Source organism: Gopherus flavomarginatus, chromosome 3, assembly GCF_025201925.1.
Source record: "Gopherus flavomarginatus isolate rGopFla2 chromosome 3, rGopFla2.mat.asm, whole genome shotgun sequence".
Taxonomy (NCBI): Eukaryota; Metazoa; Chordata; order Testudines; family Testudinidae; genus Gopherus; species Gopherus flavomarginatus.
The window spans coordinates 177530368-177556615 of NC_066619.1; the positions used below are offsets into that span (position 1 = coordinate 177530368).

A 26248-nucleotide genomic window follows, 5' to 3' on the forward strand; every position below is an offset into this window, starting at 1 on the left:
ATCTTTTCATTTTAAGCACCTTCGAACACATTTAATGCCATGATGAAATCTACCATATTTCCTGCTCTTTGTTTTCTGGGAATTAGCCAATTTCTGATCCGTGACAGTAATTTACCTCTTACCCCATGGCTAGCATCTCAGTCCTCACTCAAACTCCCATTAAAGTCCATGGAAGTTTAGTAAACTATGAACTGAATAAGGGCCTAAAGTGTAACCTCACGAGCAGTAATGAGTTCATCTTCTGCCCTTTAAATCTGAGTTTGCTTTGTCTTTCAGAAAGCTGCCCTGGAGTGCACCATGGTGGGCTGGGGAACTTGTACGATTGTTGGAGTGGCTCTGGGTGGACAATCAATCCCTGTTTCTCCAATGCAGCTGATAATGGGAAAGAAAATAAATGCCACTTTCTTTGGAGGTCAGTTTTCCCACATAGTTTAGCCCAGGGGTAGGCAACCTATGGCACGCGTGTCGAAGGCGGCACACGAGCTGATTTTCAGTGGCACTCACACTGCTCAGGTCCTGGCCACTGGTCCAGGGGGGCTCTGCATTTTAATTTAATTTTAAATGAAGCTTCTTAAACATTTAAAAAACCTTTATTTACTTTGCATACAACAATAGTTTAGTTATATATTATAGACATATAGAAAGAGATCTTCAAAAAATGTTAAAATGTATTACTGGCACACGAAACCTTTAAATTAGAGTGAATAAAGGAAGACTCGGCACACCACTTCTGAAAGGTTGCCGATCCCTGGTTTAGCCAAAAAGAAGCAGGAGGGTAGAAGAACAGTTATATCCATCTCATCTGAGATCTAAGATATATTTCCCAAAACATGACAGCAGTTGTTTTGCCACCACATTTGGGGAAATATAAACAAAAATAAAAAACTATCTACCATCCAGCTGAAGAAAAATAATCCAAAATTGCACAATCTTGCCCCCTTTTCAGACAGCATTCTTGGAAGCCAAGCTGTTTGCCATCTTGTATTTTTATAGGAAAAACAGAATGTTTCCATACAAGAGAGTAACCATAGCAGTGAGACATTTCACCAGGGGAGAATGGGGAGAGGTATCTGGAGCTGCTGAATCCTTTGAAATTTAGCAATTCCAAAAATTGCAAGCCCAAAGTCTAGTATATTCACCCTACCTTTTTATATAGCTGCGAATCACTGTAATTGTGTTCATCAGAAAAGATTGGAATTACTGGTCTGCAGGGAGCATTTCACCCCTAAGCTTCAATCACTACATTAGCTCCCAACTGAACCCTGGATCAAATTCAAGTTCATGGCCCTACCATTCAAAGATTTCCACAGGCAGATCTATCTGACAAACTGCATCTTCCTCCACCACAAAGATTTTTCATGATACCTTTTTTTGTTTTGTGAAGCACAGTTATCTATCAGAGTCAAACTCACGAGGACGGGAGACCGAGCTCTCTCAGCAGCCAGCCCAGGACTGTGGAACTCAATTCCTGAAAGGGTCAGGCTGATCATGGATCACTGCTTTCAGCTTCCAAAGGCACAAGCCCATCTCTACACCCTACCTGCCTTCAGCAATAATAACAATTAACACAACAAGCCAAGTAACCAACACAATTTAACTTTCAGTGTCATAGGAGGGGAGAGAGAACCATGAGACAAAGAATCACAGGAGAAATTCACTATGGCAGAAGTCCAGCACAAGGGCTATTCACCACTCACAACCTCAAAGCAAATCTTAAGTGGGACTGAACTGGTGCACAGGCCTCATACTGGCCCTCTGCACAGGGCTAAATGTCACCCACTTGATTACTTGGCTATGGTCTTGCCACAATGGTGATCATGGTATAAATACGTACATCAGGAGCCTCAATGGCCATTAAATAAGCTGTACCCCAAAATCAGTTAAGGATATAATTTATATTGTTGTACATACAAATATTATCAAACTTGTAGATCTTCAAAATCAAATTACTATTCTAAATTATGCAACTAGTTTTAAAAGTGGTGGCTCGCTTCCTAACAGATTAGAGAGACCAGGCTCTCCATTCTGTGAAATGAAGTATGTGAGTGACCCTTCCTGAGTTGATAACATTTTGCCTACAATTTTGTTTTTCTGTGCCAAATCCTCATTGACTTCAATGACCATTCCACATATGGAATGAAAGTAAGCTATGACTCTAAATGCTTTTCTAATGACTGACAGCTCCATAAATTACAATCTTGTATACCTCATGGTTTAAGCAAGAGAGAGTCTTAAATAATTGTTCTGAACTTAAATTAATTTACATGTATATTCTCCTCCTGAAAACTGTTGTGCCACTTGGTAATTCTAGAAATAACTGGAGAGAACAGGGGTAGTTTAAAAAACCTCCCAGGAAAAAAATGTTCAATTTGAGCACTGATTTAATGACCACGCTGCTATGTTCCTCTCTTCATAAAAAATACAGGTGGCTTTTTTCACTCCCTAGGCTTTGCCAGGGAATACCAGCAGAACAAGGATGCCAGCTGCTCCCCATAGTGGAAAGTGCAATGAGAAGAATGGGTTGAGATGACATAGGCTGCCTGTATCCTCAGTCCCCGCAGGGAATCTGGAGGCAGCCAGCATAGCCCAGAAATTGTGATGGTCCTGCTTAGGAGAGGACATAACAAGTGTGCCTAGGACACGTGCTGATCCAGAATATATCTTGGGCAGCCTTTGGTGAGAGGGGTACCTTCCGTAGAGTCCCTGCCATAAGTTAATGCTGACCTCTCCCAGTGGAACTCAAGGGGAGAATCACAGTGCAAATATCTCCTCCTGGAAGTCAATCTCCCCAAAGACACAGTTGCAGGAGGGTGCAGATTGCACTCCTCCTTGGGCCAGAAGAGGCAAATCAAGTCCACTTAAGAATGACTTTGATCTTTTCAATGAAGTGCTAACCACAAATGCACCTCCCTGACTAATTTTCTGTTCCTATTCCTGAACCAAAATTATCTTTTTTATGACCAAGTCATGTAAATACAGCCTGTTTGATTTGGGGTGTTATTTGCTTTGTTGCAGGTTGGAAGAGTGTAGATTCTATACCAAAGCTGGTGTCTGATTATATGGCAAAGAAATTCAGTTTGGATGCCTTGGTGACGTACACTCTGCCATTCGACAAAATCAACGATGCTTTTGATTTTATGTATGAGGGGAAGAGGTAGGTAGTTATCAAGAAATTAAATCAGCCTTATCTTTGCTGAAATATCACCTTTAAAACAAACATCATTTAAAAACCCAGCAAAACCTCATTCCTGCTGCTCACTTAGCGAAGCACAACTGATAGGGTGATCAGACACTGTTTTCAAGGGGCTCCCACAAACAGTTTCCTAGTCAGCCCAATGTATCAAGCAGGGGTTCATGTGCTTCCACAGAGGAGGGTAGAGGGACTGGGAAATCTACATTTAAATAAAATACTTCCTTATAAACTAAACTAAAAAAAGAGGTATCAGCACTGAGCAAACCAACCTTTTTTTTAAAGTTATGCTTTTGCTGGGAATATTTATACTTTATTCCTGAGATATATACTGAGTATATTAATAGCATAGCACTGCATTCAAACTTTTGAAGGGTGCATGTGAGGGGACCTTTTAGAGGGGCCATGGCCACTGCCATCTGGGGCAATCTGGCCTACAGTAAAAGCCAAAATTTGTCTTGCCAAGTCTTTTAGTGACATTCCACCACAGGATTATGTTACTTGTGGCATGGACAGGTTTAGCAAAGAGCAAGTGACTCCATCCAAGGCAGGGAAACTAGCCCAAATTTTCCTTTACTGTGGGGACAATTTTAAAAGGGACCCCAAACACCCACTGCATCCCACACTGCAACAACCTCTGAATCCTAGCACTTCACCCTCCCAGCACAGGAATAGTTCTGCTAAGTTGGTCAATAACTGACAGGTGGGAATGGCTGAGTGTTTAAAGAGAAGCAGTCACATAAGGTAAAAAGCGAGCATTGTCCATATGCAGATGCTATGCACAAATGTTAAATAAAAAGTTACAAATAAACAACATTGATATATTTTTCTGTTTTCTGTTTGCAGCAACAGAACCGTCTTGGTTTTCTAAGGATTCAACTTAAATTTTTGAAGACTTTCATATGAATTTAAGCGTTATCCTCAGGCTGCCTCACTGCTTAATGACTCAATTATCTTTTCTTTACATATTCAGGAAAGTACTTATGTTTAGTATGCGATAATATGGAATAGGTAGAAACTAAAGGTCACAATAGACAGTAGCTGTAAACACACAGACATAAGTGTTGTGGAAGTGTATGATACCAATAAATAATATTTATACATGGATGTGTAGACAGTGGGTCACTTTAGTGCAACATGCTTTTTTTGCTAACACAGCTATATGTTATTTTTGATTTGTATACAGTATCTAATCTCATGAAATAATTAACTATATAAAATGTGTTTTCTAGTTTTTATGACAAGAGTTTTCATGCCATTCCATTTCTGTTGGCATCATCTTGCAAAAGACTACAAACAGCCTCAAAGTGACTAAGGGTTAGATCCACAAAAGGCCTGAGCGTTGTAAAGCCTAACTTGCCACCCAGTGGTATCCTCAGCCCTGAGTTAGGCACATAGATTCTCTATACCAAGGGTAGGCAACCTGCGGCACGCGAGCTGATTTTCAGCAGCACTCACACTGCCCGAGTCCTGGCCACCAGTCCAGGGGCTCTGCCTTTTAATTTAATTGTAAATGAAGCTTCTTAAACATTTTGAAAACCTTATTTACTTTACATACAACAGTAGTTTAGTTATATATATTATAGGAAGACACTTTCTAAAAACGTTAAAATGTATTACTGGCATGCAAAACCTTAAATTAGAGTAAATAAGTGAAGACTCGGCACAGCACTTCTGAAAGGTTGCAGACCCCTGCTCTGTACAATGCATTGGGAGAGTTAGGTACCTAAGAAAGTGATTTACAGAAGCCAGCACGATAAGTAGGGAACTGCTTAAGGTAGCCAGTAAGAAATGCTGAGGAGAAGGGTGTGGCCGAAGCCCTGCTCCTTCAGGGAAGTTAGGCACCTAACTCCACTACTAGGGATTCACATTCATGAACCTTCTGGAATTGGATGTCTAAGCCAGCCTGCCCTTTCTCCCAAAGGGAAAAAGAACAGAATGAGAAACAGACACACCCACTCTATCATAACCAATAACCCTGCAGTTAGGGCACTTACCTGAGATGTGGAAGGCCTGCTTTCAAATCCCTTTTTCTGCCTGGCTTGGAGCAGGGACTTGAGCATGGGTCTCCCCTATCAAGAATGCCATAACCACTGAGCTACTAGGCATTCTAGGGTAGAGCATTCAATCTCTCCTGTTGAAGTGGTGGAGGGGACAGGAGTCAGAGAAGCCGATACCTGAGACCAGGAAGAGAGAGAGCCAGCAGCTGCTGGGAACAAGGAATCAGGCTGCTGCTGAAAACAGGAGAGTGGTGCGTATAGTCACCATCTCCAAAATTACTGCATGTGTGCAGGAGCTCTTTGTATCATCACGAGAACTCCTGCAGCAGGGGGGCACAAGCACGTGTCTCATGATAAATTCATGAGACTCAGCGATACTGTGTCTATATGGGAAAGCTATGCCAATATAAGCTAAGGTGTGTATGTAAACCAACATTTTAATATCAATATAAACCCCTGTCTAGACACTTTTATTCCAATGTAAGAGGGCTATTTTTGGTTTAGCTTGTATCACTTGGGCAGCTGTGCAAACAAAACCAAAAAAGCCACTCTTATCCTGGAATAAGAGTGTCTACATAGAGGATTATACTGGTATTACGATATTGGTTTAACTATACCAGTTTAATTATATTGATATAACTAAGGCCTGGTCTACACTGGGGGGGAGTGTCGATGTAAGATACACTACTTCAGCTACGGGAATAGCGTAGCTCAAGTTGACGTATCTTATTTTGACTTACCTCCTGTCCTCACAGCGTGGGATCGACGGCTGCGGCTCCCCCATCGACTCTGCTTCCGCCGCTCGCCCTGGTGGAGTTCCGGAGTTGATGGGAGTGCGTTCGGGGATCGATATATCGCATCTAGATGAGACGCAATATATCAATCCCCGATACATTGATCACTACCTGCCGATCCGGTGGGTAGTCTGGACATAATAAAACTTCCCTGTTTAGGCAAGCCCCCAGTGAAAGTTACAGAGGAAACATCCAAGGCCTCACTTTTATGACAAATGTTTAAATAACATCAATGGCACTGATCCTGCAAACTGCAGGTAAATCCTTAACTCTCCACCAATGCAGGGCCACTGGAACTACTGGCATTAGAGATAGAGCATCCCTCCCAGCTCTAAGTAATAATAGGAACTGAATGCAGAGCTTCCATCATACACAGTGTTTACAGTTTTGTTAGCTTTCAGTATTCCCAATATAAAACTTGCTCCAGCCCCCACGCACCTGTACCGGTTCTGTTGAATTATTCAGTTGAATTATTCAGGGCAATTGATTTATTCAATTCACATTTAAGCATGTGCATAAGTTCTTATGGGACCAGGGCCTAAAATATTAACTAACGCATTAACATTTCACCTCTGTGTTATAAATAAATAAATTCTAATCTCCATACCATTGAGTATTACTGTCGAGTTTTGCAAATTTGACTGAATCTAACCAATTTTGTTTTATTTAGCTCCATGTCATAAAGGTAACAACTATCTAAAACTAGGTAAACATAAATATCACTATTACAAACACCAGTTTTTGTTACTGGACTTCATCACTAAGTTTTACAATTATTTTTTTTTTAAACTTTTCAGTTTTAAGAATTGTATAAGTGCTCCTGTGAGGAAACATCATGCAATTAAGTTAACATTTCACACAAGTTATTACAGTGACATCTAGTGCTCATTTTATTTTCTCTTTGGTACAATTTGTTGTTGTTTAAGATGCAGGAGTAATTTGATTTTTTCATATTACAAACACACGGCAATTTGTTTCCAGTAGACTTATCCAATTACTAGCATCTCCTGAGTCTGGTGTGTAAAAAAATATGAAACTCACTAATCCTCTCCTCCTGAGCCAATAGGAGTTTTGCTAACCTTTCATCAACTACAAGTTGCTCTTACAGTATATCATATTGACCACTGATTGGTCAGGGCCTTGGGTAAAACACAGGTTGTCAATATATAACGGTAGAGTTCCCCTGATCATATTCAGTTTCTAAAATTTCTTTGGCTTCTGGGTTGAACAAAAATCATATTTAAAGGACTAGCAAAGACCTTTAATATATGTATAAATTAATCTCCATTGGGAAGAAAAGTATGGCTTCAATTCAAGTGGGGTATGGTTTTGTTGCCTATAACCTTATAGTGTGGCCTTTGAATTTCTCCCTGGATGGTTAGTGTTTCACTCAGGTAACGTACCCAAAATTGACCTGAGAAAGACCGATATTTTCTGAGTTTCTTTAAAGAAAAAAAAAATCTAATGCAAAAACTTATAGCAATAGTAAGTATAATTTATGGGGTGGCAAAGAATAGAAAATGGACCCATATAAACATTAGAAAAAAAATGTGTTTGGTTGTGCAGTTAAGGTTGCATCAGGACATATGCCAACTATTCAAAACCTTAAAAGCATGAACGTAAGAAGTCATGGGGAAATGCTCTAGCTTTCCTTGTCACTATCACACATCATCCACAAAGCACTGATTTCCATCTCTAACAAATACCAATAAGCAATATGCACCCCAGCTTCATGCTACTCTAATGCAAAACTTTAAAAGCAACCTTGTACTCTCTTATATCAAGAGATCAGCACATCTGACTGTCACACAGGCCATTCATTTGGAAATTTATTCTGCTTTAACATTATTGAAATCACAACTAAGGTTTTCCCTTTGAAACCAAAAATTTCAGTACCTATTTCAATAACACTGTCCATGTTTTTAAGAAAAAAAATTTAAATCCATTACAAATCGTGAAAAAAAACTAAATGTGGGTCAATTTAGTACACTTCCTTAAAATATTTCAAAATTATTTTCATTTTGAAGATAGGTTTTCATTTTTCAACCTGCTCTACTCAATAGAAATAAATAAATAATATTTATACCTCTTAATTTTTCAAAGTGTTATACAAACATTGTCCTCCCAACTAGCCTGTGAAGTAAGTTAATGTAAACGAGTTGAAATGATAATTCAGGCGTCCCTGGCTCCTAGCCCAGTTCATTGCAGGAAATCACATAGCTTCTCCCATTCAAATACAGGCATCAGTTATACAAGTAGTCCCTTACATGAGGATGGCTGCATTCACACACAGGCTCACTGAAGCCTGTGAGGCTTCACAAGGGTCCACTTGCATGGAACAACTTGCTGGATCAGAATCACAGTTGGTAAAAAGTACAAAGTCTCTAACTATTCATCTCCCCTCCCATTCTCCCCCTCCCCAAAAAATCATTTTCTAAGGAAGGAGTAATTGTTGGTAATACCATATAGGAATAATGGAAAGTCTGGTATTCACCTTTTGGTGTAGCGTGAAGCCTAATCACGTACCTTGATGGGAGCTGAGGATTTTCTGATGCTCCTTGTCTTCCCTACAACAATCAAATTGTAAGTGTTTTTCAATTCCAGCTCTAACCAGGCAGAGCTTACTCATCAGTACAGAACCAGACCTTAAGAAAGCTGAGTCTGGAGGCTCAATAAGAAATAAGCAACGGAGAGTCCTGTGGCACCTCCAAGACTAACAGATGTATTGGAGCATTGGCTTTCATGGGTGAAGACCCAATTCGTCAGATGCATGTCCAATAAGAAATGTGAAGTAGGGCCATCCCACTTTAAAGAGAGTGGCATATGGCCAGGCATATTATGGCTGTAAAATCCCCCCTTCCCACCCACCCCAAAAAAACCCTAAAGAAATGTTTAGCCTGATCCTGGAAATTTTTGTTCAAGATGGACAGAAAGAGCTGTTCTGATAGGTATGTTGGAATAAATAACATAGTCTGGGGGATCCTGCCTTCCCAGGAAACCCATAAGATCTGTCCAGGATCTATAACCAATTTGATACTTTCAGTTACTTTAGGACAGTGGTGTTCACAGAGGTCTTGGAAGGACAGCTTGATATAAATACCCATATACCTAGTTCTGCATTTTGCTAGTCAAAAAAAGAAATCAGAATAGCGAAAGCAGAGTGTCATAGAGTGTATGAAGGGGAGGGACAAGAGTGGAGAATCCTCTCCTTATCTAATGTTAACTACATAGCCCAGTAAGTCTCTATATGAGGTAATAATTTGCTGTATATACATTCTATATATTTAAAAAATAAAAGAACACCTCAGTTATACCCCATGGCCTTGCAGGCATATAAGCTCCCATTCTCGTGGAGGTCATGGGAATAAAAACAATCTTGAAGAGAGATTTAAATAAGGGAGGGTAGGGTTCTCTCCGACCACTTTAGGATAGGCATTACATGAATGAAATAATACCTGAGTGGGGAGCAGTTGTGATGCCACAAAAAAGGGACTATGGCTTTATGCAGGGGAATAATAAAAATCTATGTAATGCAAAAACATGCTTGTATCACAATATGAGACAACCTCAAAATAGTGTGAAAATGTCACGAATACTCAGCCATGTGACCACACAAATGATGACACATGGAAACACCATGATGCTATGTAGAACCCCTGGCTGCCCCTTACTGCAACAACTCTGAAGAACAAAATAATGTTGCAACATAATGATGTAAAATTCACAATGGCTGGCAACCCTGACGGAACTCCCAAGTAACAGCAACTTATTTTCATGCAAATAACCTTGGCAATAAACAGGAAAGAGAAATACATAAAGCATAAAAATGTCTTTCAAAGTAACTTCTTTTTTAAAAAGCCAGCATGAGACACTAGTGAATCTTGATATGGGGGTATCAAGAACAAGATGGGTGGGCATAAAGACAAGACTGGCAGATGTTTCTGTCCACTCCCACTGCTGGAACAGTGCTCTGTGTTATTATTAGCTATGCATTTCAAGATAGTTACCCTACTAGACAGGCTCCCACAACACAGGTCAGGGCCGCCCAGAGGATTCAGGGAGCTTGGGGCAAAGCAATTTTGGGGGCCCCTTCCATAAAAAAAAAAGTTGCAATACTATAGAACACTATATTCTCCAGGTGGCCCCTATAGGCCTGGGGCAAATTGCCCCACTTGCAGCCCCCCCCCCCCCCAGGCGCTGAGCAGCCCTGACACAGGTCAGGATAGGTGCATGGAGCACCCTGTAGGGGCGGGGCCAGCTGGTAGAAATGTATCTGACGCTGCACCAATATTTTTACTAATGCAGCAGATAATTTTATTTCCAAGTTTTCCAATGTTCCGCAGACCTTTTCCCCCTACGGAAAAGGCTGGAAGCTCTTCCTCAAGAACAGTCATCATGTCTTATGAACATCCGGCTCTAGCTTGTCCCAGAGCGCCATGAGAACACCCTGGGCGCGTTTCCCCGTTGGTTGCTTGTAGATGTAGGTGTGAGTTTTAATATATCTGATGCATAACTGCACAATAACAAGAGCCCCACTGCCCAGGGACAAACGGGGGCGGGGAGGGGAACCCGAGTGGGGGGGTCACGTTTTCCTTCCTTCCCCCGGAAACTTGTTAGCGTCCGGACGGTCCTCCTGACATTTCAAACACAACGAGGCTTTGTAGGGCCCATGCACTTGCCTTGCAGGCTCCCCTGTCCCTGACGCTTCTTAGCGGGCTCCACCTCTCTGGGGTGACCGCTGCAAGCAAACGGGCAGCTCGGCGCCTCGCCGGCGGAGCGATGCTTCAGGCAGTGCCCTAAGGGGAAGTGGCAGCCAGTCGCCCGGCCCTGAAGAGGCGGCTCCAGCGGCAGCGAGCTAGTGCGCGCGCGTGCCCCGGCTCGGGCGGCCCCTTTGAGGAGCGCGTTTGGCAAGGCTGCGGGGCCCATGGCGAGCGGGGTAAGGGGCATGGAACGTTCCCCGGGAGGGGAGGAACGCGAGCGCTTCCCGCGGCCGCGCCTCGGCCAGCTCCGGCCCGAGTGGGGGGCTGCTGGGCAGGCGGCAGCCGTGCAGGAGGGCCGTGTCCTAGCTCGCTAGCTGTGCTGCCGGGCTGCTCCCAAACGGCCGCAGTGCTCTTCTCATCCGCACTCCCAGCAGGCGAGCTGCTGGAGCTGGGGTTTGCAAGGCCCCTGAGGCTGCTCACTCTGGAGTTGGCCGGGGGTTTTGGAACAAGTAGGCGTTTTCCTTAAATCACAGTACGGGCATTGAGGATGGTCTTACATAGAGTCCATCGCATGAGGTTAAATTGTATGGTTGGTTTTTCTTAATCTTTGCGATGCAAGCACATAGTATCGTTTAGAGCAGGGGTAGGCAATCTATGGCACGTGTGCCGAAGGCGGCACATGAGCTGATTTTCAGTGGCACTCACACCGCACCGATCTGGGGGGCCCTGCATTTTAATTTAATTTTAAATGAAACTTCTTAAACATTTTAAAAACCTTATTTACTTTACATACAACAATAGTTTAGTTATATATTATAGACTTCTAGAAAGAGCCCTTCTAAAACATTAAAATGTATTACTGGCCCACGAAACCTTACATTAGAGTGAATAAATGAAGAGTTGGCATCGCACTTCTGAAAGGTTGCCGACCCCTGGTTTAGAGTACAGCATGGAATTTATTATCTATCGCTTCTGTTGTGGTAGTGCTCAAGGACCCCAGTTGGGAGCACGGGTGCTAAGTGCTGTATACAATGCCATGGTCCTTCCCCAAAGAGCTTATGATCTGGAGTCCCAGTGAGTTCAGTAGAATTACACACATGCATAACATGTTTCATGTATGTCTCTGCAGGAGTGTAGGCCTAAGATAACAGGTAGCCTTGCACAGATAAGATTAGGGAGAAATATCCATGCATTTTTGACTCCTAAGAAGAACTATGATCGTTATAAATGTGTTTGCCCCATAGGGTATTTATACATCAATCTGGAAGGCTGGGTATATAATTAGTTGGGAAACTTGTTACTATCATTTGCCTGTTTGCCCCTTTGTGGTTGCTGTGAAAAAGATTGGTATGTTATACAATCTATCCCTCAGGGGTTCTCAAATGTTATTGCACTTAGACCCCCTTCTGGCAACAAAAGTTACTACAGGACCCCAGGAGAGGGGACTGAAGCCTGAGCCTGCACAAAACCTGCTCCCCGGAAGAGGGTGCCAAAGCTGAAGCCCAAGGGCTTTGGCCCCAGGTGGTGGGGGTTTGAGCTTTGACTGCAGGCAGTAAGTCTAAGCCAGCGCTGGTGACCCTATTAAAAAGGGATTGTGACTCACTTTGGGGTCCTGGCCCACAGTTTGAGAATGGCTGTTCTACAGCTATAAGATCATTTTTATTTTTAGAGGTATTTATGCAGGGAAAACTATGAACTTCTGCCTTTTTTATTGTAAATTTAAGAGGTGTAGTATTTGTTCATTGAATGTTCACAGCCAGCTAGGGAGGTCTATGTCTATTCTATAACTTTTTATTTTTTAAGCCTTCTCTTTATTTAAATAACCCATACTCATTCACATTTTGAAAACATTCATTCAAATTAAATGTGAGCATTTAAGAGTAAATCAGTTTTCATATTGTGAAAAAAGGCTTAATTGAAAACTCCCAAGTTATTTACTGGTTGACAATTCCTCTTGTACTTTGATCCATAGAAATTGACTAGATTTCCTGGCAAACTTTCAGGAGTTTAGTCACAGATCCCCAAGTGCACAGCAGTGTAACTTGTTGGTTTCTATTCAGCTGCTTTCCCAAAGTTAATATATTACATTTATTATATGCATACAGACAATAATGCAGAATAAACTAGCCTTAAGTTTGTGGAAAGGGCTGGGAAAGAAGTAACAAAGGCCTATTATGCTTGGGGGAAATTGTTATTTATGGCTATTCCAGTATAAGGTAACTATTTTGGAATAGCTCCCCCATGTTGGCACTCAATTTTGGAATTATTACTCTGCTCACAAAGCAATAGTTATAGCTATGCCGGTCAATTTCCCTGTGGAGACAAAGCCTTAAATTCAGCTTCAAAGTTCATTAGAATATGTCTCCATGTTCTGTGGCAAGCTATTGCATTTTGCATTTCACTGAAAAAGATACTGCCTTGTGTGGTTAAAAGGGAGAATAATTTAGGTTAATACATGTATTACCAGCATAAGATTTTTCCATAGCCCCTCAGACAATGGAACTGAAGCTCCTCAGACTTTTAAAAAGGGAAATCTAAGAGCAGTCCAGATCCTCATTCTCACAGAACCCAGTTCTGCTCTTGGTTGCATGGATGTAACTCCTGCTGACTTCCTCAACTGGAAGTGCATCCATGTAACTGGAGGCAGAATTGGAGCCATTGATTCCAAAAAAAAGTTGCTTTTTCAAGAATCTGAGTTCTATTTATCTTTAAAATGTTTCTACCCTACTTGATTGAAAAAGTGAGCTTCCCTAGATAAATAAATGCAGTGTAGTCTTAGGGTGAAATTCATCCATGATGCTGAAGCCTACATGGAGCCTGGGTTATGGGCAGTTCTGCTGGCAGAGTGGTCACATAGAAGTAAGTATCTGTGCATCCCCTGTGCATTGCATAAAAATTCTCTGTGCTGGCCACATACAGTCTGCTGCAGAAAGCCACGATGGGAGCGGGCTGGGTGTGGGGCAACAGATTGACCTCTGTGTTGATCCAAACTCTTGTGAGACAAATGGCTTAACTACATTTTCCAAGTTTTGTAATCTTGATTACGTGTACTGCTGGCACTAGCTGCAGAAAAACACCATGTGCTTCACATAAATGCTGATTGTTTATTTTAAAATGTCACTAGCACTATCTAACATTTTTCATATGACTCTTCCCCCGCCTCCCCCATTACCACAACATATTGTCTTCAAAGTACTAAAATAACACTTTAAGTCCAGATCTTGGTGGTTCTTGTTTAAGTTCCTGAAAGCAAATGTAGGGCGACTGTCCCTTTGTTCTAAAGTCATTGAGAATTGAGGGTAGGATCTGACCTATAACTTCCTATCTGGGATTATTTCCAAAAATTAGTAGCCTTTCTTTTGTTTTTCCCTCCAGTGCACAAAAAATATTATAAATGAAGTGCAATAACTCTGCTCCTCTTTCTCATTTAGGTTATTAAATGCAAGGCCGCTGTTGCCTGGGAGGCAGGTAAACCACTCTCTATAGAAGAGGTAGAGGTTGCACCACCAAAAGCACATGAAGTTCGTATTAAGGTAATTTAAGCAAATGTTTATTGCCTGCTTTACACTTTGTACTTTAGGAGACCAAATAATAAAGCTGAATAATTTGTTTGCCCTTGTAGGAAAAAATGTTGAATTTATAGTGTTTTCTGTTTGTTTGATGCCTAGGTAAGACTCTAAAGAAAATGATGGTGTCTGGTTTTTGAGATGGCATAAAATGAAATGGCTGCTGGTCTGAGGCCTAACACTTACTTTGGTCTTGGGCCGAAGCCTAAAAATCCCTACTATTCTGAGGGATCAGTGGCAATTTTAAACCATCTGAGCAAGAAACTTGCTTTATCTCAATGGAAACCTGACCTCATTCATTTATTTATTTTAATTTTTCAAACTCTATGAATCATTCAGTGCTTGCCATTTCAGGTCATAATTTATCAGACCTTAAACTCATCACTGTGATTAGCATCTTGCATGCTCCTGATCTTCACTTCTGATTCTAACAAGACTTTGAATAGGCAGTATCTCCCAAACTAATATATAGGCTGCAATATGCCTCCGTGCAAAGAGTCCACATGAGGTCCTGTGTGCTCCTTAACTCTTCTATTAAGAACTTACATGGGATTTATATGGTGCTTATAATGTTATATGGACCCTCTCTACGGGGTGATTTTCTTTTCACTGTTGGAGATGGATCCCATTTGAAATCTGGGGTACCAGGTTGTTTTCAAATGGCATAGAGCACTGGCTTTAGAAGATCCTGAGCCAGCAGCTGCCAATTTCATGTCAGAATTGAAGGGATGAGAAACAAGCAGAGATCAAAGTAATGTGATTATTTTTTCAGGTCCAGTATATCTTGTGAGTTGCCGGAGTTAAAAACACTTTGGTTAAACTACTACAAAAGTCTTCAGAATCCGTGAATTCATTCTAGCACAAGTCTTGGATTACTGACCAGGAAAAATAGTTCAATACCAGTTCTCTCTTTAGATTCTCCTTCATTACCTCCAGAATATTTCAGATTATTATAATGTTCCTTTAGGTTGTTGCCACTGCTGTCTGTCACACAGATGCCTATACGCTGAGTGGTGCTGATCCTGAGGGGTGTTTCCCAGTGATCTTGGGTCATGAAGGAGCAGGAATTGTGGAGAGTGTTGGGGAAGGAGTAACTAAATTAAAACCAGGTAGGAAAACATTTGGTTCTTCACAACCGCTTTTTTTAATTTCTTTGGAAATTTTGAAGAATAAATTGCTCTGACTTGTCCATTGAAAAGCAGAATTAGCGAGCTGCCGTGATGTTTTTGTTGGGCTCTACCTGCCGAAAATTTTCTTTCATGTGGGTGGTCCAATAGTAGCCTAACTAATGTGCTCTTGGTTTACTATTCAGAAGAGAGTTGTTTACAGGATTATCATAGAATATCAGGGTTGGAAGGGACCTCAGGAGGTCATCTAGTCCAACTCCCTGCTCAAAGCAGGACAAACCCCAATTAAATGATCCCAGCCAGGGCTTTGTCAAACCTGACCTTAAAAACCTCTAAGAAGATTCCACCACCTCCCTAGGTAACCCATTCCAGTGCTTCACCACCCTCCTAGTGCAATAGTGTTTCCTAATATCCAACGTAAACCTTCCCCACTGCAACTTGAGACCATTACTCCTTGTTCTGTCATCTGGTACCACTGAGAACAGTCTAGATCCATCCTCATTAGAACCCCCTTTCAGGTACTTGAAAGCAGTTATCAAATCCCCCCTCGTTCTTCTCTTCTGCAGACTAAATAATCCCAGTTCCCTCAGCCTCTCCTCATAAGTGTAATACTATATGGAGAAACTATTTGTATTCTAAAAGTGTCCATTGTTTTTAACCAATTGAACAATTAGAGATAACAGCAGTCTAAATATTCTGATTTTTCCAGATAGGTTTTACATCTTTGTTCCTATTTGTTGTTGTTTAACTTTAGATGGAAATTGATTATTTACTCAGATATGAGATGAATCAGGGTTTTTTATACACGGCATTTTACAAAAGCTGTACTTTGTTGTTCTAGATTTGTAAGTGTATTGGAGACTTCAAATGCACAAATAAGACTGCATGAATGATTGCCCCCATTAAAATGTCATGGTATTGACCATGTTACATTTGACCACATACCAAATGTGTGTATGTTTCTTCCATATTATCTTTTCAGCCTTTAAACAGTTAGTCATGTGAAATGTTTCTCTCATTATGTTCTCTAGGTGACACAGTCATCCCACTGTACGTGCCACAATGTGGAGAATGCAAGTTCTGTTTGAACCCTAAAACCAATCTCTGCCAAAAGATAAGGTTGGTGCACTTTTTTCTTGATACACACAGAAAAATAATTGTTCAGTGTAGCTCACTTATGTAACAAAGTTAACTGAATTTGTATCAAATTGTTTTGACTTCATGTACCATCTGATTAAATGCAGAGCAAGGTCACTTAGTTGGAAAGATGTATGTTTTAGGTTTGTTATGCAATACCCTCCTTTCAAAGCTTAGTAGTCGTTTTTTGGTCTCCTTTCCTGATCGTACTTAAATTCACTTCTTTGTGTGTGGCTGTGATACTGTGCCATGAATACTATCATTTGTCAAGGTATCTAGTAAGCGAGGATGTATTAAAAATTCTGTTTGATTCAAGTGGTAGTTTATCATAGAAAATTACTACCCTTTGAATGGGAAAAAATGTCTCGCTGTGGTCAATATCTTCAACCCAAGGAACAGTAGTTCTCCCTTTGTAAAAAAAAGAATCACATTCTGTTTTCTACCCTTTAAAATGTCTTTGTCCTAAAATGTGATGCACTTCAGTTAGCCTTTGCTAAGTTGTTGCGTGTTTAGATCTCAGTCATGTAAACCAGTGGCTCTCAATCTTCCCAGACCACTATACCCCTTTCAGGAGTTGGATTTATCTTGTGTACCCCCAAGTTTCACCTCACTTAAAAACTACTTGCTTACAGAATCAGACATAAAAATACAAAAGTGTCACAGCACAACCCTATTACTGAAAAATTGCTCACTTTATCATTTTTACCATATAATTATAAAATGAATAAATTGGAATATAAATATTATACTTACATTTCAGTATATCATCTATAGAGCAGTATAAACAAGTCGTATGAAATTTTAGTTTGTACAGACTTCGCTAGTGCTTTTTATGTAGCCTGTTGTAAAACTAGGTAAATATCTATGTGAGTTGATGTACCCTCTGGAAGACCTGCATACCCCCAGGGCCACATGTATCCCGGTTGAGAACTGCTGATGTAAGCCACTCAGCCAGCAGCAGAACTCCAGCAATTATGGTGGCTACCATTTTAGCGGACCCAATTAAATCGCATGTAAACACTAGCATGACTTCACAGTTTCCATTCATGTATACCACAAAACCACTATCCACTGTGATGGGATTGCCAGAGGCTGCTCAGAAGAGACTTGGGATATGTCTATACTGCAATCACAGGATGTGATTTTTTTTTTTTTTTTTAGTTCATATAAACGTACTCAAGCTAGCTTAAGACTAGCTAGAGAACCAGTAGCAGTGAAGCCATGGCAGTATGTGTGTCTGGGCAGGTAAACGAGCCTGCTCAAGACCCCTGTGCTGCCTCAGCTTCACTGCTCAGATACCCAAAGTAGCTAGAGTAAAGCTAGTTCAGGTATGATCTGCACAAATTGCAAATCACACCCCACCATTGCAGCATAGGCATACCCTGGGACTAAAAGAACAGAGGATACAGGGGGGCAGGAGTGGGGTGCATTGGAAAGAGCAGTTATGGTTTATAGGCATTGTGTGGTTTACTGAATGTCTGTGTCAGAGTGTTATTAAATGCTTTGATGAAGCAGGACCTGAAGGGCTTACGTCCCACTGAAGTCGGTGGGACTTAAATGCATTCTTAAGAACTTTGATGAATTGAGGCTTTGGAGTGTGATCCAAAGCCTGTTAAAGTCAGTAGAAAGATTGCAACAGGCCTGTAGTCTCTAACTTTCATGAACTCAAGCTTTACTTAAATGTCTTCAAAATTTTGACTCTGTGGATAATCATGTAGCTAAATCTCCATGCACTGTTCAGAAACTGTACTACTTGATGAAAATCAAGTCACTTCCTAGACTCTCCCCTATCACTTTCTGTGACACTGTATTAAATATCAGTTGTTTTATTGTGGTTTTTCAGAGTTACCCAAGGAAAAGGACTGATGCCTGATGGTACCAGCAGGTTCACCTGCAAAGGGAAGCAGATTTATCACTTCATGGGGACTAGCACTTTCTCTGAATATACCATTGTGGCTGATATCTCTGTGGCTAAAATTGATGCTGCAGCTCCTCTGGATAAAGTTTGCCTGTTGGGCTGTGGAATTTCAACAGGCTATGGAGCTGTCATCAACACTGCCAAGGTATGGGGTCTAGCTGATCACTCTCTCTTCCCCATAACTGTGACTAATGACATTAAACTGGTGATAAAGTACTGCAGTGAAAATCTGTTAAGGCTGGGCTTGGAGAAAGTAAGACCAGAGGAAGAGCCACTGAGTGGGCGGAGGGAGAAGGGACATGTGCTCACCACTTCCTTCCTTCCTCTTCCACTGCCAAATTTGACAGGGAGCTGGACCTAGTAGGAAACAGGAAGATTGACCTGGGCTTCCCACCTGTTTAGCCTCAGCAGACAAAGTCAGATAAAATACCCTATTACTCCTTCTCCCAGCTCTCTTTGTGCAGAGTGGGGTAGAGGAAGCATGTCTTGATGGAGGCAAGTAGATGTGGACAGGAGCCATCTTGAACTGTTCAGGAATTTGTTTGTGGATGGATATTATGGGTCAGTTGGGGTTACCTTATAGTAAGGAGACTTGTACATATTGACAATGTTGCAGTGATCTCTGCTTGCACCTGTTTTCATGCCACCATCCCATTAAGTGTCAAGTTCTCCCTCTTTGTTTGGGGGGGGGCTTCCCACTGTTCTAGTGGAGACCCTGAGCCATTGCCAACCTTTTGGGCAAGGAGTAAACTTAGCCCAGTATGGCCCTTCAAATACAATTCGTAAACAAGAAAAATCTCTGGCTTACTTCCCTACATCTGACTCACAACTCTGGATTTTTATTCTCTATTTTTCTTAATATTTAAATAATCTGTATTTTTCATACATGTGGAAGGATTTTTTTTTTACTTTCCTCCCTCCTGAACAGATTTCTCTTGCTTTGTTAGGTGGAACCTGGTTCTACCTGTGCGGTCTTTGGATTGGGAGGAGTTGGGCTGGCAGTTATTATGGGCTGTAAAGTGGCTGGAGCTTCCCGGATCATTGGTGTTGATCTCAACAAAGATAAATTTGCCAAAGCCAAAGAGTTTGGAGCTACTGAGTGCATCAACCCTCAGGACTTCAAGAAGCCCATACAGGAGGTGCTGGTTGAGCTTACTGATGGTGGAGTGGACTACTCCTTTGAGTGCATTGGGAATGTTGGTGTTATGGTAAGTGTGCACATGGCAGTACTGAAAGGGAAGTTTAATATGACTTGAGATAGTTAATTACCTTAAAAGAAAGACAAGCCCCTTTCTGTTTACAAGGGAGCATTCTATCATCTTTCATTTCTATTGAGAGTAGCCTGGTACTACTTATACAGTAGATTAAAAGAGTCTATTTCAACCAATCCTAATTATAAAATGAAAGACAAGTCGACTGCTTAGACTGTGGAAAACAGCTCCTTTATATTCTAAAATATAGGCATGCAAACCTTGGCAGTGCTCAAAAACAAAATATCAGCAAATACAGTACACGCCCTGTGACTTCACATTTTCACCTTTCATCCCACATGACAAACTTAATACCTTAATTACAATGTTGTGAGGAAGTAACGCTAGGTGGAAAATAATTCAGTAACAGCATAGACTAGGTTGTTCTTTCAAAGTAAAATCCAGCATCCGTTCAAATGGACAGACTCCATTTGACTCCAGGTGGGAGATGGGAGTGCACAGTGTTCTAAAAACTAAGAAGTGTGAGGCAAGGTGTGGGAATATTGGCTATTTTACCCATTAAATTATATATACTTGTCAATTTTTTTCTTAACTAGGTACAGCATCACGGACACTTACTCTCAATGTTAAAAAAAAAAAATGGTGAAATCTTTGTCAGGCTACATAGCATCAATATATAATAGATGCTTCTTACCAGTGATGAGATTTTTCTTTGTCTAAAGAGGGCTGCTTTGGAATCCTGTCACAAAGGCTGGGGAGTCAGTGTTATAGTTGGAGTAGCTGCTGCTGGTCAGGAGATCTCTACCCGTCCCTTCCAACTAGTAACAGGTCGCACGTGGAAAGGGACTGCCTTTGGAGGTAACTTTCTGGCACACTCATGATCTCTCTTATCTACTAAAACACGGGAAAAGTACTGTCTTCCTCTGTATTTGTGAGAGAAACTGGTTCATATCAAGTCATTCGTAGTGAATGTGATACTGGCTTTTCAAATATAACCTTTTATAAATAACTGTTCCCCCACAGACAAGCCGTAAATGATCAGCCTTCTGTTGCACATTATAAATTTAAAATGCAAGTAGCAGCCATAATGGGAGAATTTCTCTTGTGCAGTTCTATGGTTGTATCATGGTTGAAGTGCAAATAATCACTTGAAGACTTGAGCAATAACAAGAACTGCTCACCTGGGAAATGGGGAATAATGTAAACATGTTTGTGTAAGTAACTGCACTGTTTAATCACTGAGCAAATGGAATCATTAGCTCTGTTGTGAGGATGCATAGCTTGGGGGGGTTGGTTTTAGACAGTGAAACAGGATCCTTTAAGAAGAAACTGTTTTAGACATAATTCAGGAATGAAAAGCTGCTGGAGTCTTCGCAAAGTGCCACTTTTATGCAACTCTCTTCCACGCAATACAAAGCTGTGCTGTGGTCTAGTTACAAAATACATAAATGTAAAATAGGACAAGGGCTCAGAGCCAGTTTTCTGAGATGATCTCAGCTAGACATTGAACACAGATCCCTGCAGTGAAAGACAATGCGAAACTTCGCAAATGAGGCCCTCCATTTTGACTGGTAATTTTAGTTGTACTCTTGCATTCTTTACTCCAGTGCTATTCTAGAACCTGATGGGTACGGATATTATGACATGATCCCAGGAACTCTCTCATACCAAGAAAACAGAGCTTTAATGACTATTAATGATTAATGACTAATACTGTTGAGGGGTAGGGTTGATACATTTTATTTCCTACCTCTGCCCTAGTATGGTTTTGAATTTACTGGGTAAAAAAAGTTTGTTTGGGGTTTTTTTCAGGTTGGAAGAGTGTAGAGAGTGTACCAAAGCTAGTGGCTGACTACATGTCAAAAAAAATCAAAGTTGATGAATTTGTGACTCACACCCTGCCTTTTGACAAAATTAATGAGGCTTTTGAACTGATGCATGCAGGGAAGAGGTAAGTTTAAATGTCTTATGTCTGTAACATTGAATAGCTCAATTAGAGTTTGTAGGGCACTGCTATGTTCCTTCTCTTTAGCTACCTGTTGTTCTGACCCTCCTCCCCCCACCCATGCATCCCCTTCATGTTTCAGATACGCTATGTGAAGTGCTATGCACAGCTAGAGCAACTAATTGCTCACTCTCTGTTCTTAAGTTAGTGCTGCAACATCAACCTCTATTTTGGGTGGGGACAGGTGAAAGGCAAGGAAAATTACAATTGGTGGTGTCTGAGCAGAGGAGGAAACAAACTGGAAAAAGAAATAAATAAAGCCATAAAGGACAAAAATAAAAAAGCTAACTTCAAGCACTAGAAAAAGTAGATACCAAAAAGGAAACAACAAAAGAAAGTACTTGGATATTAAAATCTCAATTAAACTTAATTCAGAACAATTAGCATTATTTTAGATTACACTAGAACCTCACTTACAAACTAATCAACCAGCCACCTTCCTCATTTGGAACTGGAAGTACACAATCAGATAGCAGCTGACCAAAAAAAAGATAAAGACAAAAATTGCAAATACAGTACAGCACTGCTAAACGTAAACTACTACAAAAATAAAGGGAAAGCAGCATTTTTCTTCTGCATAATAAAATTTCAAAGCTGTATTAAGTCAATGTTCAGTTGTAAACTTCTGAAAAAGCAAAATTTTGTTCAGTTATGAACGTCCATGCCTATGTTCAAAACTCTAAGATTCTAATGTTCTTCATTAAATAGAAGATTTGAATTTCACGTTCCTCAAAGAATCAAATAATTGGCTGATAGCTAGGTTAGATTCAATATTAACAATCATGTGGTAGTGAGCTGTTAAATGTCCAGTTTACATTTATTAACATGCTGGAGTTGTTCTGTCCTTATCTTGTTCACCAATGGATTTTTTTCCCCTAACGTGACTGGAGGCTGAATTAAAGAACCTTCAGTCACTGGCTATGTGACTTAACTCTGCCCATGTTATCTTGCCCTGAGTTTCTTCTTGTCTCAGGCCATGGCTACACTGGTGCTTTACAACGCTGCAACTTTTACGCTCAGGGGTGTGAAAAAAAACACCTCCCTGAGCGCTGCCAGATATAGCACTGTAAAGCCTCAGTGTAATCAGTGCTGCAGCGCTGGGAGAGAGCTCTCCCAGCGCTGCAAGCTACACCTGTAAGGGATGTGGTTTACGTGCAGCGCTGGGAGAGCTCTCTCCTAGCGCTGGCGCTCTGACCACACTCTCACTTCAAACCGCTGCCACGGCAGCGCTTTGAAATGTCAAGTGTAGCCATAGCTTTAGGTAAATGGCAGGATTGTGCTCCTGTTTGCAAAGCAAGCCTCAGCTATAGCAGTAAATAAATTCAAAACACTTCTTTCCTCAGGAAAAGCTAACTGAGGCTCTCATTGAGCTTGGAACAAGCCTGAAGGAAAAAATATGATTGTGAATCAGCATAGGAGCAATTCTGCCACCTGGTGAATACAAAACATATCACAAAAGCACAATACACAGTCCAGGATCTGTTCCAGTTATAGTATATCCCTGGCAACCTTTGTGAAAGGGATGATCTGGTTCTCTCCCTGTAAACCAAAGGCTGGATCCAGTCATGGATTTTATATAACATTTCTCTTTGCATGTGAAGGAGAACAGAGCCTGTCCATAGACACAACCGCAGAATCCACAGCTGTGACGTAGAGCCTAAGAAGGTTTAACTCAAAGGAAAAGGCAACATCCAGTTTCAGTCTTAGAAATAGCATTAAGTTTTGTTCTCCAAGCTGATGATTTCCATGCCTATAAGTCAAAGGCCACACTACTGGGAATTCATCAGGATAGTGAGAGCTTTAAATCCAACTACTAATTGAGTTTCTAAACAATCTTCCCCCCCTAGAAATAGAAGCAGGATTAATAAAAGGTCCAGGTCACCTACCTATTAAGAGCATGGATAAATGGAGAAGGGAAAATCAATTGATGGACATGATAGGAATCAGACAAAAACATGTTTGTTTTTTCTAGTAATTTAAATTATATATTTTCTAAACACTGACAACTGCAGACACTGCATTGCCCACATGTAAGAAATGAGACTTAAAAGTATCCAATTTGTAACTATTTAGTGCACTTGTGCTCCCATGTGAGCACCCTCTGAAATTTAAATAGAGAAAGCTGTTTTAAATTCAGGCTGGGGAAGAAGAAAATGCATTTAAAGCCATCCATTTGACTCAGTTGACAAACAGTCACAAATACTGAAAATTGACTTCAGAATTTTCATAGTTTTTTTAATAAATATTCTCAAACTAAATTTAGTGTGGAAGAACATATTTACATCTTTGAAGTGAGCATTTAAAGAGTATAATGTAGGGAATTTGAAGACATTAACCAACATGACTGACTGGTTTCTCAACTTACCAGATAACTCATAAAAAAAGAAATATTAATTTGAGAGAGAGGATGGGAGGCTTGCTCTTAGATGAGGTAGGATTAAGAAGACTTTCACCACGGTTTTGAAATGTTAATTATTGATACTTATTTTTGTCTTATTTTTTCTTTTGTTGAAGCATTCGAAGTGTCCTGAAATTTTAAGGATCCCGAAGATGGAACCTGCCAGTCTTAGCACTATGCTGTCTCTACTAGTTAATGGAGCTTTTTGAAGAGGTGTAGGATCAGCTGGAGAGAAAATTCAATTGTGATGGGAAAACCATCTGCTTTAGGATCATAGTCTCTATTAAATCATAGGTAACCTGATCTCAGACTAATGATAAATACTAAATCCAGTTATGAAAGTAATGCTGGTTGTGGTCATGAAATTAATGTTTTATTCTATACTAGTCACTCCTGAATTCTGACAGCACCTAAATCTTTAAAGCTGCTTGATAGTTTGTTGTTTGGTTTTTTTTGGTAAACTCTTCCTAGAAACTTTCATTCCTCTAGTCATTAAATGTTTTCTCTACTTCTAAAAAAGTTATTAGATGGACCACGTAAGATCTAATGGTCTGTGGGTTGCAGAGGTGTACGGAGAAACTCCCTCCCCATGCAAAATGGGATGGGGAGGAGACCTAGCTGTATCTGCAACAGCTTCCTAATCTTCATGGTGGGGGATCTTCCTGCAGTGCTCATCAGCAGTAAAAGTTAAATGTTGCAGTTAAGCTCTCACATTGCAGAGAACCCCATGGATGGAGTATTTTATACCACTTTATTTAGTTTAGAACTAGGTTTTTTTCAACCACAGCCACTGGCTTCTTATCATGGGAAGCTTAGTTTCTGCAGAGGATTGGGCTGCCAGTGAACTACTGCAATACAGGCTGAAGCTGACCTTATCTTTCATGTAAACTAACTTTCATAGTAGGGTCTAAGGAGAAGACCTCTGAGCAAACTCCTAGCCAGACTTAACTGCTGTGGAACCCAGAGGCACGGGAGGGAGGGATTTAAATCAAGGCCCAACATCCAGCCAAACTGTCGCTGCTACTGTAAATAGCCCTAATTCAAAACCAAACTTGTCTAAGACTTACCCTTTATTTTGAAAAATCATTAAAACTAGTCAAAGATTTGTGACAATATTGTTAGTCTGAGGCCCAAAACCACAGCTATGTGAGCTGTGATTTGTCTGCTCTTAATGAAAGTGAGGTGAGGAAAGTGCCCTCCTTGCAACAATAATGTTGCAGGAAAACTGAGCACTGTGTAGGAAGTGATATTGGGGATTCACTTTCTTCCTCCTAGCCAATAAACTGCTCCCTAGCATGAGTGTGTAGGGCAAGCGGTAGTAAATCTAACCAAATCTAAGGGCTGGACTAAGTAACATGAACATCCCATGGTAGCTTCCCAAGAATCTCTCGCTGTTCCACTCCTGCTTCATTTCCCATCTGGGTAATTCCAGTTTACTGTGCTGGGCATATGCCTTCTGTTCCTGTGCTGTAGTATTACAGTTAACCAACTGTCAGCAGATCTGCAGTAAATAAGGTATGGTAGAGGCCTTGTAGCAGATGGTATAATGGAAATCCTACACTATCATTCCATACACCCGGCTATATATTCATATGTTGCAATTTAGCCCAATGTTTAAACAGGGTTTCACACTGACAAATTTTAGAAGGAACCACCTGATTCACTTATAACTACGCTGTAGTTCTGTTAGACTTAAAGCTTTCTCTGGTCTTTCATCTATACAATTCTAAGGAAAAATTTAAAGTAGGGAATGAAGAGGCCCACTGGAGCCATCCCAAGCAGGGTTTCTTAACCTGCAACTTCAAAGTCAGTTAGCTATCAGTCCTTGTTAAGTCACAGCATCCATAACTTCTAGGATGCACTGCCTTTACTACCATGCAAATATCATGGTATAAATAATGTGCCAGTTAAGAGAGAACCACACACCCCTATTGTTAGAAAAATGAGATAGAAGGATTTAACTGTAATTGTACCTTATAAATATCTAGCTCAATTAGTGAAAAGCCAGCTTTGTAATACCTGGACAATTACTGATAGGGACTCCAACCCCCACAAAATAAATAAATAAGGCCTAAAAGGCATATAGTTAAGTTCTTACCTAATATGTTGGCTAGCTGACGGTTCAATTAAATAGAGTAATTTGTTTGAGGTAACATCTGCTGAAGAATTACACAAATAAGGAAGGGAGAGATCATTAAAAGG

The 26248-nt window shown here is 40.7% G+C and overlaps 2 protein-coding genes across 2 annotated transcripts in view; both read left to right on the forward strand.

Annotated features, from left to right (window-relative positions):
* Positions 1-4426, forward strand: part of LOC127046849 (all-trans-retinol dehydrogenase [NAD(+)] ADH4) — a 29723-nt gene extending 25297 nt beyond the window's left edge. Inside the window, exons 7-9 of the mRNA XM_050944456.1 lie at positions 277-412; positions 3016-3154; positions 4037-4426. Coding sequence (XP_050800413.1) covers positions 277-412; positions 3016-3154; positions 4037-4061 — 300 coding nt within the window. The 3' untranslated portion in view covers positions 4062-4426. The remainder of the gene's footprint in view (positions 1-276; positions 413-3015; positions 3155-4036) is intronic.
* A 6328-nt stretch (positions 4427-10754) lies between these two features.
* LOC127046853 (alcohol dehydrogenase class-3) lies at positions 10755-24349 on the forward strand. The gene is made up of 9 exons (XM_050944470.1): positions 10755-10920; positions 14116-14217; positions 15218-15359; positions 16409-16496; positions 18358-18577; positions 19380-19640; positions 20366-20501; positions 21456-21594; positions 24163-24349. Exons 1-9 carry the CDS (start codon positions 10909-10911, stop codon positions 24185-24187), a joined length of 1125 nt encoding a protein of 374 aa, XP_050800427.1. The 5' UTR covers positions 10755-10908; the 3' UTR covers positions 24188-24349.
* Positions 24350-26248: the final 1899 nt, after the last annotated feature.

Excerpts from the sequence above, each read along its gene's own strand:
- LOC127046853 (XM_050944470.1), top strand. Across the intron at positions 15,360-16,408 it reads AGTAACTAAATTAAAACCAG|GTGACACAGTCATCCCACTG; the intron begins GTAGGAAAACAT and ends TATGTTCTCTAG. Across the intron at positions 18,578-19,379 it reads CTGTCATCAACACTGCCAAG|GTGGAACCTGGTTCTACCTG; the intron begins GTATGGGGTCTA and ends TTGCTTTGTTAG.